We start from the raw sequence: 14,654 nt of genomic DNA, 5'->3' as shown, positions 1-14,654 counted from the left end.
AAAACGTGACCTACTCGGTCGGAGGTTGAAATCAGTATGTGTTGTCTTGTCGATGTCCTCACGAAAAATGAATGTGTCTCACCACCAGAATATCGCTTAAGTATGCTTTTTGTGTGTGATTGAATCGAGAGAAGGTGTGGTTTACGATGGCAATTTGGAAGGCAAACTAGAGGGGAATGAACTCTCTGAGCTCGGAACTTTCGGCGACTGAGCAATAATCGATTGCGGGCGCATACAATATTGGATACGGAAATATCCTACTGATGGGGAAGAATAATCTTCTGAAGCTATCCTGTTAATTGCGATTGATTGAAAAATCACAAAACCAAATGTATTTGGTCACAGTGTTACATGGATAGAAAACATTCAAATAAACTCTTTCACATGAATGTATTTTCAAATTCCCAGAGGAACTGGCAGATTATTTTCAGTAACGATTAGATATTTCCACATTTTCCTCGATACTGGAAGCCCACCAGTGGTTAATACTAACTCGATAACCACCTGTTAATAGTACTTGATTGAAACATATTTGGTCACAGTGTTACATGGATAGAAAACATTCAATTAAACTCTTTCACATGAATATATTTTGAAAATTCCCAAAGGAACTGGCAGATTATTTTCCAGCAATGATTAGATCTTTCCGGAACTTTCTCGATGCTGAATGGCATCCTAACGGAAAAAGTTCTGCGCGTGTATGTGTCGATCCTTCGCCGTCCACCTCCTCCAGCACGTTAGGCAACGATGTTGTCTTGTCGATGTCCTCACGAAAAATGAATGTGTCTCACCACCAGAATATCGCTTAAGTATGCTTTTTGTGTGTGATTGAATCGAGAGAAGGTGTGGTTTACGATGGCAATTTGGAAGGCAAACTAGAGGGGAATGAACTCTCTGAGCTCGGAACTTTCGGCGACTGAGCAATAATCGATTGCGGGCGCATACAATATTGGATACGGAAATATCCTACTGATGGGGAAGAATAATCTGCTAGCTCGATAACCACCTGTTAATAGCACTTGATTGAAATATATTTGGTCACAGTATTACATGGATAGAAAACATTCAATTCAACTCTTTCACATGAATATATTTTGAAAATTCCCAGAGGAACTGGTAGATTATTTTCAGTAACGATTAGATATTTCCACATTTTCCTCGATACTGGAAGCCCACCAGTGGTTAATGCCAACTCGATAACCACCTGTTAATAGCACTTGATTGAAACATATTTGGTCACAGTGTAACATGGATAGAAAACATTCAATTAAACTCTTTCACATGAATATATTTTGAAAATTCCCAAAGGAACTGGCAGATTATTTTCCAGCAATGATTAGATCTTTCCGGAACTTTCTCGATGCTGAATGGCATCCTAACGGAAAGAGTTCTGCGCGTGTATGTGTCGATCCTTCGCCGTCCACCTCCTCCAGCACGTTAGGCAACGATGTTGTCTTGTCGATGTCCTCACGAAAAATGAATGTGTCTCACCACCAGAATATCGCTTAAGTATGCTTTTTGTGTGTGATTGAATCGAGAGAAGGTGTGGTTTACGATGGCAATTTGGAAGGCAAACTAGAGGGGAATGAACTCTCTGAGCTCGGAACTTTCGGCGACTGAGCAATAATCGATTGCGGGCGCATACAATATTGGATACGGAAATATCCTACTGATGGGGAAGAATAATCTTCTGAAGCTATCCTGTTAATTGCGATTGATTGAAAAACCACAAAACCAAATGTATTTGGTCACAGTGTTACATGGATAGAAAACATTCAATTAAACTCTTTCACATGAATATATTTTGAAAATTCCCAAAGGAACTGGCAGATTATTTTCAGTAACGATTAGATATTTCCTCATTTTCCTCGATACTGGAAGCCCACCAGTGGTTAATGCTAACTCGATAACCACCTGTTAATAGCACTTGATTGAAATATATTTGGTCACAGTGTTACATGGATAGAAAACATTCAATTAAACTCTTTCACATGAATATATTTTGAAAATTCCCAGAGGAACTGGCAGATTATTTTCAGTAACGAGATATTTCCACATTTTCCTCGATACTGGAAGCCCACCAGTGGTTAATGCCAACTCGATAACCACCTGTTAATAGCCGCGCGTGTATGTGTGTGTAGCGATGTCTTCCCAGGGAACCGTTTGTGGCATCACTCTCCTCCTGATAGATTCCCTTCTGGCCTAGGGTGCTATTTCCACATTTTCCTCGATACTGGAAGCCCACCAGTGGTTAATGCCAACTCGATAACCACCTGTTAATAGCCGCGCGTGTATGTGTGTGTAGCGATGTCTTCCCAGGGAACCGTTTGTGGCATCACTCTCCTCCTGATAGATTCCCTTCTGGCCTAGGGTGCACAAACAGGCTCTTGGTGACACCGTTCATCCGCGCTTTCATGATAAATAAAGAGCTTCACCGCAACAGCGACAACATGCTCCAATCGCTGTTCAATTAGAACTGAGTGGATTTCCGAGCGCCGCTCGCTTATATACCGATTGGTGATTTCAATAGCCTGTTTTGAAAGCAATTTTAAGACTATTGAAACAAGTTTTTGGATCAAAAAGTAACAAGTATATAACGCGTAGACATTTTATCTTTCGAATGAAGTGTTTATCATACCATTTCGTTCAGTTGTTTAGGAGCTATTAACGCTCAAAATCTCGGTCTCCGGCGTAACGCTTTCGTTTTCGAAACTTTGATTTTACACCCCGGTATAGAAATGAAAGACGTAGTCCTACGTCAAAAAAAAAAAATTAAAAATAGAAATTCATTTATTTCAATTGTTTTAAATTCTCAAAAAATATATGAAGAGCTTATACAATTTCCAACAAATCATCCATACATCAGAAGATGGGCATTTTTATAGGGATATAGTTTTTCTAACAACAACTTTTTCATGTTTTCTTTGAAAAATTTCTACTAATGTTCAACTCGTATCATTTTTATGTCTAAACTAGCAGACACGGCAAACTTCATTCCGTCCAAAATGGATCAATACCAATCAATACCTTCAAACATTCACGTTTTTTTACTAAGTGAACGTTCATGGGTCCAATCGCATAACTATTCAATGATTGATTTTCTAATCGAACTTTCACAATTTCCTTTTAATATAACTTCTATCAAAACTCGTCATAATAATATCAAATTATTTTCAGTCACAATTCTCGTTCAAAATTTTTCAATCACTTGCAATTAACATGTTCATCCGTTACATAGATTACATGTTTGATACTGAAAATATAATAAAATTGAGGCGTTCAAAGGCAAATCGGACGATTTATTCCCCGAGTTTTTTTTACACATTACGCAACACATTTGGCGATCCGTTTTTATTTATAGTTATAAGATATGTTTGTCACGATGTAATTGTACAACATATGGGAATTAATTTTTCCGAATTTTCCGAATTTCCTTCATAGTTTTCCGAAAATTTTCGATTGTCATGTTTCGTTGGAATATTGTTGGTTGAAATATGTATAATATTTTTATAGGTTTCCCCTCTCCCCCTTCCAGAGGTACCAGAGGTACACCCTCACATACCAAATTTCGCTCCATTGACTTGATTAGTTCGCGAGTTATGTAACCCTCCCCTTTAGAGAGGAGGGAGGAGTGTCGAATCACCACAGCCTCTCAAAACCTCCGCATGCCGAATTTGGTTTCATTTGCTTTATTAGTTCACGAGTTATGCGCCCTCTCCCCCTAAGAGGGAGGAGTGTCGAACTACACATACAACACGCGGAACGCGACAGGTCACAACACTTATGGTTCTTACAAAAGCGCGTTATCATATTTAGGTCCAATAAAAAACGACTACTTTGAACGAAATTGACGTTAAATATACTTTATTCTAAGCTTTCAACAATATATGAAAATATCTTGTTGAAATTCTAACTGTTTGTTTTACTTTTATTTATTTATTCATTTCGTCAAACAAATGTAGACTACTAATGTTACAATGTTTTCTTAGGTTAAATATTATTTTTGTGGTACATGTTTCTTTTTAGCTGTTTTTTTATTCATTGTTGTGTCAATTATTTCGCAGTGCTGATTGTATATACGCATCATGCGATTGATAGGGGCGTTATTTGCATAATTTGTTCTGGATGTTTTGTTTAGAAACAAATTTCGTGTTCTTAGTTGACGCCCAGGTACATAGAAATTTAGTTTTTCTAGTTATTCAGTTGACTGTACTCGTTGCGAAATCAGGTCATTAACAAAAGAAAGCATTGCAAATTCACGGCGTTCTTTTAGTATTTGGATGTTTATGAGCATGCAGCGTGCTTCATATGAAGGAAGTGGAAATGAGGTCCAGTTGAGTTTACGAAGTGCAAACAGAATAAACTGTTTCTGGACTGACTCAATGCGTTACAGTATTCCAGAATAGGCCTTACATATGTAATATATAAAAGCTTTATTGTGTATGGGTCCTGGAAGTTATGTGAGAAGCGTTTGACAAAACTTAACACACTATTCGCCTTATTTATTACAGAGTTGTAGTGTTCTATGAATGTGAGTTTACAGTCCAGGATGACGCATAGATCTCTAACTATTTCACATTTTTCTACATTTTGGTTTCCAAGACATATTAGGCTGTCAAGAAAGTCCTGCGGTATTTCCGCGAGGTGTCGTTGTAAGCGCGTAGTTCTAGTTGTATTCAATGTATCGTATCATACTACAGCTTGTTGTAAAGGTATTTTTGCGCGCTATAATATAGTCCTTGACAGTGTTTTGTTTGGTTAAGTCGTTCGTGAGTTATAGTGTCGCAAATATGGAGCAAAATAAAGAGAAAATCCGACATATTTTACAGTACTACTATGACAAAGGCAAAAATGCATCTCAAGCGCCAATAAAATTTGTGCAGTTTGTGGACCCGATACAGTTTCCATTTCCACCGCACAACGATGGTTTCAACGTTTTCGTTCTGGTGTAGAGGTCGTCGAAGATGCGCCACGCTCCGGAAGGCCTGTCGTTGAAAATTGCGACAAAATCGCTGAATTAGCCGAGAAAGACCGGCATAGTAGCAGCCGTAGGCCAAGAGCTGGGGATAAGTCATCAAACCGTTATCAACCATTTGAAGAAGCTTGGATTCACAAAGAAGCTCGATGTATGGGTGCCACACACGTTGACGCAAAAAACATCTTTGACCGTATCGACGCATGTGAATCGCTGCTGAATCGCAACAAAATCGACCCGTTTCTGAAGCGGATGGTGACTGGCGATGAAAAGTGGGTCACTTACGACAACGTGAAGCGCAAACGGTCGTGGTCGAAGCCCGCTGAAGCGGCTCAGACGGTGGCCAAGCTCTCATTAATTGTCAAGGAATAATCTATTATGAGCTGCTTCCCTATGGCCAAACGCTCAATTCGGACCTGTACTGCTAAAAACTGGACCGCTTGAAGGTAGCACTCATGAAGAAGAGGCCATCTTTGATAAACAGAGGCCGCATTGTCTTCCATCAGGACAACGCCAGGCCACACACTTCTTTGGGGACGCGCCAGAAGCTCCGGGAGCTCGGATGGGAGGTGCTTTTGCATCCGCCGTATAGTCCATACCTTGCACCAAGTGACTACCACCTGTTTTTGTCCATGGCGAACGAGCTAGGTAGTCAGAAGTTAGCCACAAAAGAGGCCTGTGAAAATTGGCTATCCGAGATTTTTGCCAATAAGGAAGCGAGCTTCTATAACAGGGGTATTATGAAGTTGGCATCTCGTTGGGAATAAGTCATCGAACAAAACGGCGCATATTTGACTTAAAACAGATGATTGTAACTAATTTTATGAACAAATGAAAATTCAAAAAAAAAACCGCAGGACTTTTTTGACAGCCTAATATTACAATATTTGGTACATGTTTTTTTCTGCTAAAAGTTATAGAGTTGCATTTTTTCACATTCATTTTTAGTAGATTTTTATCACACCAAGTATGGAATACGTGTATTTCGTTTCGAAATGCTTCGATGTCGTTTTCATTTCCAATTTCCGCGAAAAGCTTCATGTCGTCGGCATACACAAGTACATTGATACGCTTGAGAACGAAGGAGATGTCATTAACGTACAGAATGAAAAGAAGAGGACCAAGATGAGAGCCTTGTGGGACTCCCGAAGTGACTTTTACTGGATTTGAAAGAGAATTTTGAAAATGAACGATTTTCTTCGGAAAATGTGTTATATACTTCCTGAAAGAAATTTGCAAAGAGATTACAAATTTCGTTCGAAGAATTTCTCACATCCTCATCGAGATGCATCTGCGATGGGAAGTTATTGCTTTTGAGCTTAGACTTTACGTAATTAAAGAATTCTTCGGGCATGATTTGACTTCAGTTTCGACCTTTCTATTGTACTCTTTGTGTGCACTTTTAATTGCAAAATTTAATTCTTGGGAAATATTTTGATATTCCAGCAAATTTTGATGACTTGTCTATTTTGTATTTTTTATGTGCTTATGTTGTTTTTTATTCTTTAGATTTCTTATTTGAACGTTAAACCAAATAGGATATTTGCTGGTTGAATTTCTTCGTCTTCTTTTCTTCGGCACTTTTCTTCGGTGCTGGTCAACCAGGCCATGTTGCATCGATCGAAAAAGGTACTAATCGGACGGAGCAATGTTTGGAGTATACGGCGGGTGGGATAGGACCTCCAATTTCACCGTTTCCAAGTATGTTTTGATCGGTTTCGTGACATGCGGCCGAGCTTTGTCGTGCTGCAAAATAACTTTATTGTGCAACATGGCCTTTGCTCGTATTGTGGCCGTTTTTCCCTCAGTGCACGGCTCAAACGCATCAATTGTCGTCGGTAGGAGTCCCCCGCAATGGATTTGGATTTAGCAGCTCATAGTACACCACACCCAGCTGGTCCACCAAATGGACAGCATAACCTTCTGGCCGTGAATATTCCGCGGGGCCGTCGATGTTGGTACATGGCCGGGGTATCCATACGTTCCCCGGCGTTTAGGATTGTCGTGATGGACCCAGTTTTGATCACCAGTAACGATTCGATACAAAAAACCCTTTCTTTTATGCCGTTGGAGCAGTTATTCGCACGTGAAAAAACGGTGTTCGACGTCACGTGGCTTCAATCCATACGGCACCCAATGTCCTATCTTTCGGATCATTCCCATTGCTTTTAATATAGGGTTTGTTGAGCTACTCCAAGTGTATCTGCAAGTTCTTGTTGCGTTCATGACGGATCTTTATCGAGTAAAGCCTTCAATTCTTCATCTTCGAACTTTTTTGGCGGCCCGGAGCGTTCTTCGTCTTCTAGATCAAAATTACCATTTTTAAACCGTCCAAACCACGCCTGACACGTTCGCTCAGTTTGAGCATGGTCACCATAAACTTCCACCAAAGTGCGATTACTTTCCGCAGCTTTTTTCTTTATATTGAAGTAATGAAGTAACACACTCCGCAAAAACTCTTGTTGGTACGAAATTCGACATATTCGTAGTGGCAAAAAACTATGTTGTTTGCGCTTCAACTTTTTGACATATACTGAAAAAGACGCGCAATGACAGTAGCTTTCCAACGAATGTCTGGAAATTTGATTCACTGGAATGATAATCAAGTTTCGCCATCTGTTGCAAAACCGAAGAAATCTACCGGTGTACCGGCTACCTCTGGAATGTGTTCCACTAGCAACTTCTCCAAACTGAGAAGCCTGGGAAAATCGCCATTTCAGATACTAGAGACGAATGAACTGACTGACCGATGATGAATTAGAGAGGTGTCAAACTTTTCAGTTCATTCGCCTCAAAAATGCGAATGAACTTCCAAGTTTAAAGCCTATATACAATATAAACAGTAGAAGTTGTTGAATCATGCAAGCCAGGGGTACTTCTGTATCCGCACGTTTTTGTTGAACTCCGGAATGTGTATCTAAGGCGGACTACAAAAGCGGGTACGAACACAATGCTTTGCCTTGGTTATTCAAAACTGCATTGGAAGATATGTGTTCATATCTTCCGCTTACTGAATTTATACACAAACCGTTTGATGATTAGGCAAAAGGCTATCACCAAATTAATTTGTAAAAATGCATGAATTGGTGTTACATGGCATTTGTTCAAATTCTTTACATACAAAGCAAATATGTTGAATTCAATTGAATTCGAAAATTGTTTCATTCAGTCAATAATTTAATCAAAACAAACAAATGATTACTAAGTCAACGATGGTCCCACGTCAACCTTGCGGTTATATCAAAGATGTAACCCTCTCATTTTTGCTCCAATGTAATTTTTTAAATCATTTTTTTGGTTTTTTTTTAAACTTTAACAATTTCATATATATTATTCTATGATCAAAATTTTGTAGGTATTATGTGTTTGAGCTATAAATTATTATAAAAAATTAAAATATATAAATTTGGCCCTGTTCAAAAATCCCATTGGAGTCGCTTTTTACGCGGGGAATACATGGCGCGTAAAAAACCGCGTAAAAAAACTGCGTAAAGTTGACAATCCGTGTAAAAATCTAACAAACATAAATTATTAGTTTAGAATGCAACCCACATTTCAACAATTGATGACATGAATTTTTTGCATGCTACAATCATGATATCTGTTTCTACCTTTGTTTCTCAGCTACTAATCAGTGATACAATACGAACTTATTTCGTGAAAAGTCACATCAATCAACATTAAAATCAATAATAACATCAGTGTAGTCTAATTATTTTTTGAATATTTTGAATATGCAAAGTTGCTGAATGACCAATGGTTTCACACCCACAACGTTTTACTGTAATCTAATGTATTTCTGCAAATGGCCAGTCGGGTTGGCATGAAATACGTCTTTTATTATATAATTAAATAGTTCAACGTGTTTCTATTTCATTCCAAAATTTTAACATGCCGGTTCATTGGCATTCAATTAATTTTAAAAAATGTATCAAACTTAAGCTGAACATAAAATTCTTACTTTAGCACATGTGATCCAAACGAAACCGAAGTGGATACTATTCTAATACTGACGGACGACTGTTACATTGTGGCGGAGTATGATTCTCATCTTGATAAGATTGTGCGTTTTGAAAACGTTTCGTTGGATAACATTACGTTGATTGAACTGGGCCTGTTCCAACATAACAAGATGTTCCAGGGAACGGCACCGGCCCATCTCTGCATTCGTCTGAACTATGCCGTGGATAACATTGATGGGTACTTCCATATGTTTCGTTCGCCGTACATTCGATTCTTTAATAATGTGGCTCTAGTAATCAAGAAGACCGAGGAAATTACCGAGTCTCTAACCGCCATTGTTGATCTCTTCCGGATTGCACTTGAAAATCGCGGTCTCCACGTACCTCTTCAGTGTGGTGGAAGCTTACAGCGGAGAAAAAGCCGAACACTTCTTTCGGTCCCACAAGGCATTCCGAGGAATCTCTCCGAATCACAGCTGGTTCAAATGGGCTCGAAGGCTCTAAGCAATGTGGCAGGGCAATTTTCCAAAATAGGTCAAAGCTTGAAGCCAGCGAAAATTGGACGTTCTTCCGCAGAGAAAAAAGACAAAATGACGACTCCTATGCCATACGTACATACTGGACAAATAACTGATGAGGCGGAACGAAGCCGATTTATAGTAGGTTCAAGAAGTTCTAGTTTGAAAAAATCGGAAGGTTCGAGCTCTGAATCGGAAGAAGCGGACGCCAGTGAGGGTGAATTGGTGCAGGAAAATCAACTTTTCAATGAAAATGTTTTCCTGCCTTCGGTAGGCATTGTGATGGGTGGAACAGGTGCTAGTGCTGCTGATGATAATTCAACATCCATGTTGGAGGAAAAAGATAGCATCGCGAAGATGCCATCTGATGTTTCCACGATGTCTATATCCTCTGTGACCGATCATATAAACATGCCGGCGGGGATGTTGGAATGTGCATCGCCTATTAAAGGTCGTAGTCCAACACCGGAGATTCGCGTGGATGGTTCTGAGCGTAACGCGAAAACCGAAGAAAAGATCGAAAGGTAACGTTATTGTGACCAATACATCAAGTTCCTCAACTAGACGTTTCGTTTTTAGAGATCTAACACTCAACCTTACGAGCAATCAAGGCGATAATGCATTGAGACAATTGAAGAAAATAACCAGCCCGCTTTCCAACATTGGCAAGGGCTTGCAGACGTTGGGCGCCAATCTCGATCCCAGAAAAATTGCTGTCAAGGTAAACTTATTTCGTTGTTTGGTAAAACATAAAAAAATATTTTGTTTGTTGTTTTAGACACCTGTTCGACCAACACGTAGTATCGAGACGCCGACAGCAGATATAAAAAGATTGGAGGAGAAATGGGATAAGTCTAAATGTCGCAGTAAATTAATCGCTTTGTAAAAGGGATATCATCTGGGTTGCTCATCCTGCGAGTTGATTGGAAATGCGAATTGCTTCTGCTTCCATTCAGCACAATTGTTTGAGGGGATCGACGAATTTTCCCGTGTAGATTGGAAACTATGTTTTGTTGGGCAAAGGTAGCTAGTGCATTATGTTTTACGAGCTTAAATATGATATGTGTCTTTCGATTCAACCAAAACGTATTTTATAGAAGCATTTGATTTTGTGTTGTGTACGAGAAATTTTAAAACGTTCCGATCAGCTGTTAATCAGGTTACACCAAAGATCTGTATTTTTCGTATTTTATGTGTAGAAGATTAAACCATTCCTGTTGAAGTATTTTGTAGCATATTTTGGCGAAACATTTTAGCATAACGAGCATTAAAAATATTTGCAGTACAGGAACAATTATAAATAGTAATTACCTCACATCCGATTAAAGTGAAACTTCATTCTCTCTGTTTGTATTACAATTTTTCTTTTCACAAAGATCAGCATTTCATGTCACGAAAAATAGGATTTAACATTTGACAAAATTTGGTTTCTTTCAAAACACTATAATACACATATTTCTTTTTGGTCAGGTTAAAAATACAAATGACAACAGCTAACACTGATAGGAAAATGGCATAAATCGAAGTGATACAAACGCGAAGCGTCATCGCTTCGCTGGGGACACATTATTACCAAAGTCAATTATATTAACGTATTATTAACATCAATAGAAAAATATGAAAAATATGAAATGCACGTTTTCATGCCGTTGCCGTTGCAAGCCAGTTAGATTCTCAGAACCCAACTGATGCTGGTGCTTTGAATTAATAAAAAAACAAGATGCTTCTAGCGCAATTGTAATACATTCAAAGGCTCATGCAGGCTTATTTGTAGAATGGTTAACAACACCAAAAAAAAAAAAAAGACCAGATTATTGATAACATTACGCAAATCAGTATTGTCAGTTTAGCGGATTCACTGTATGTAATCAAATAATAGAATATTCATGCAAAAGCAATACCCGCATTATAGCAACAAACACATTCACAGTTTTATGTCTAAAATATTCCGAATTCCGAATTTTCTTGTTCGTTGTATGATAAAAAAGTGATGCGTCTACTAATCCTCTGATGGTATATAACCTGGTATTGTTAAATCAGATTGAGTGATCCTTTAACTATTGACTTATTTACTTATTTTGACTTAAAATCTTTACAACATGAACTGATTCGCATTTTTCTCCAATTAACTCGGATAGTGGCTATATCTCTCCGATTCCGCGCTCACCATGGCTTGTTCCACTTGGTTTCATCATCTTGCTCGTTGCGCTCCTCGTCCTTTCGTACCTGCCGGATTCCCGATGAACACTATTTTTACAGGATAGTTGTCAGCTCTGATAACATTCTGGACACTGGGTGCACTGGTGAGTTGCGTGAGCTCGTGGTTCATCCTACACCTTCATACGCCGTCCTCCTGTACACCGCCGAAAGTTGTTCTTAACACCCGTCGTTCGAAGACTCCGGGTGCTCGCAGGTCCTCTTCGAGTATTGTCCACGTTTCGTGCCCCTAGAGAACAACCGGTCTTATGAGCGTTTTGTATAGGGAACATTTCGCAGGATTTTGAGGTGGGACTACGTCTAACCGGAATATATGGGGGGTAAAATGATAACCTAAACACAGAACATGCAGGAAAAAATTGAAGATTTCGAATGCTTATGACTCGAACATTTCTTATTAGATCGGAAAGATTTTTTTTTATCCAAAATATATATTTTTATTAAGGCTTATATGGCGTCAACCTGACGGGGCCGGGAGTTCAATATTTCGACAATGTTTGCCTTATAACTATGTTAGTAATATGTAACCGATTACTCGCGGTTGGCTCGAGGTTAGCATTACAAGTGTTTTCGTAATTGTGATGTTGCTGTCTCCAATGCTCTGTACCTGTGCCCGACACGGGATACTTCCTATTGGGATGCAGCTGACCATTAATCAGCAACGCCCTCCCTAGTCTGTACCCCATATCTAGCGTGGTGCGTCTTCTCGACTCGAGGAATCCAGGATAGAATGGTCACTAGCCGGCGCAAACATCAGCTCGTGTAGAGTTGTCATGAGCGGTACAACCTTTGGCTCTTGTTGAATGATCAGTGGACTGCACAACTTTTGGCCCGTGTATCTGTAAAGAGTGTGTGTATGTATTGCCGCGACTAAGTAAAAGTTTATAGATCGGATAGGAGATACCAAAAGATGTTTGCATTAATTGATAGGAACTAATTTTTTATTAATAAAATGTTATATTTCGTGAGATAAACAATTGAATAACTGTAAAATCTAAAGCGTTATCTAAACGCCCTTACTGCCACGTTTTTGATTGGCCCGATTTACGGTTTTCTCAACACGGACTTCAAAACAAAGGAGCCTGGGGAAATCGGTATTGCAAATACATGCAAGTAAGGCTACTTTTGTTCCCGTGACCGGAATAAATCACCGCAGTAAACAACTGCAACAGACACAACCACTTAGAAAAAGTGTAGTAGGCAAGAAATATTATGGCGCGGGAAAAACATCATGTTTGTAAATGCCCCACATTTTTATTATTAATTTATTCTCTCGTTTTAGTGTTTTAGGGTAGTGTAGTGTTTAGTGTTTTAGTTACGATACGTTTGCCCGGTTAGTTTTTGTTTTGAAATACAATACCGCGCCACAATATTTCTAGCCTACTACACCTTTTCAGAGTGGTCGTTTCTGTTGAAGTCATTTACTGCAGCGTTTTATTCCGGGAACCTTTTGTTCCCACCGAAATGTGTTCCCTAACACAGACTTCGAAAGCAAGGTGCCTGAGGAAATTAGCATTGCAAATACATGCAAGTTGAAGGAACTTTTGTTCCTACCGAAACGGACTTTTAAACCAAGATGCCTGGGGAATCCGCTTTGCAAATAGGGGAACTGGGGGGAATGTGGTCACCCTAAGGAACATGCCCATTTCCTGTGTACACATACCACTAAAATTCTCATTCTTGGAAGAATATTGTAGCTCAACTTATTGTAGTTCAAGATAGTAAGCGGTTTTTATTATGAAAATTGAAAATAGTACAAAAAAGGTTGAAAAATCGAACATTTTTTTTAGTGAAGTGATAAAGTGGTCACCTGTGGGGGGCAAAATGGTCTCTCGCACATATCAGTATTGACGTAGGACTACGTCTTTCATTTCTATACCGGGGTGTAAAACCAAAGTTTCGAGAACGAAAGCGTTACGCTGGAGACCGAGATTTTGAGCGTTAATAGCTCTTAAACAACTGAACGAAATGGTATGATAAACACTTCATTTGAAAGATAAAATGTCTACGCGTCATATACTTGTTACTTTTTCATCCAAAAACTTGTTTCAATAGTCTTAAAATTGCTTTCAAAACAGGCTATTGAAATCAAAAATCGGTATATAAGCGAGCGGCGCTCGTTAACCCACTCAGTTATGATTGAACAGCGATTGGAGCATGTTGTCGCTGTTGTTGTGAAGCTAATTTCGTTTATCATGAATGCGCTGATGAACGGTGTCACCAAGAGCCTGTTTGTGCACCTAAGGCCAAAAGGGAATCCATCAGGAGGAGAGTGATGCCACGGTTCCGCTTGAAACATCGGAGCAGCCGCCACACATACACACACACACATACACGCGTGGAATTCTCGTTGCTATCATCGTTGCTGAAAAATAATCTGCCAGTTCCCCTGGGAATTGAAAAATACATTCATGCGAAATAGTTTATTTTAATGTTTTCTATCCATATAACACTGCAACCAAATACATTTGGTTTTGTTATTTTTCAATCAATCGCAATTAACAGGAAAGCTTCTGAATATTTTTTTCCCCATCAGTGGAAATTTTCGTATCCAATATTGGATGCATAACATGAAAAACGGAAAATGTTTCACATCGCGAAAATCAAGTCATTTTCGAGCGATTATTTGCTTTCTACTCATATAATGCTTCGACCAAATACATTTCGTTTTGGATTTTTTCAATCAAGTGCGATCAACGTAAGACCACGTCTTTCGGCAATTTATTAGAGGTGCAATGAATCTTTAGGAATTCCCGCTCTACGCGCACTAGCAAACAATGTTTACTCAACAATTTCTCAAACTAGAAATGGGTGTTGTGAGAGAGGATTAGCGAACGCGAAAACGACAAACGGGAGAAAGATACGTTTGGAGGTTGAAGGAAATTGGCAGAAACTTCTTCATTCTATCATTCAAATAATGTGATTCATACCACATCGTTTTGCCAGAAAGAGATTATTAATGCTCAAAGGATGAATCGAGTC

At 39.0% G+C, this 14,654-nt stretch overlaps 1 protein-coding gene across 6 annotated transcripts in view; it reads left to right on the top strand.

Annotated features, from left to right (window-relative positions):
- Positions 1–11,367, top strand: part of LOC129761143 (phosphatidylinositide phosphatase SAC2) — a 52,750-nt gene extending 41,383 nt beyond the window's left edge. For all 6 annotated transcript variants that reach the window (XM_055758857.1, XM_055758860.1, XM_055758853.1 and 3 more), the window contains 3 exons: positions 8,942–9,979; positions 10,035–10,176; positions 10,234–11,367. In XM_055758857.1, the coding sequence (XP_055614832.1) occupies positions 8,942–9,979; positions 10,035–10,176; positions 10,234–10,341 (1,288 nt within the window). In that variant the 3' untranslated portion in view covers positions 10,342–11,367. The remainder of the gene's footprint in view (positions 1–8,941; positions 9,980–10,034; positions 10,177–10,233) is intronic.
- Positions 11,368–14,654: the final 3,287 nt, after the last annotated feature.

This window comes from Toxorhynchites rutilus, chromosome 1 (genome assembly GCF_029784135.1).
Source record: "Toxorhynchites rutilus septentrionalis strain SRP chromosome 1, ASM2978413v1, whole genome shotgun sequence".
Classification (NCBI taxonomy): Eukaryota; Metazoa; Arthropoda; class Insecta; order Diptera; family Culicidae; genus Toxorhynchites; species Toxorhynchites rutilus.
This window is presented reverse-complemented; position numbering and strand designations above follow the sequence as displayed.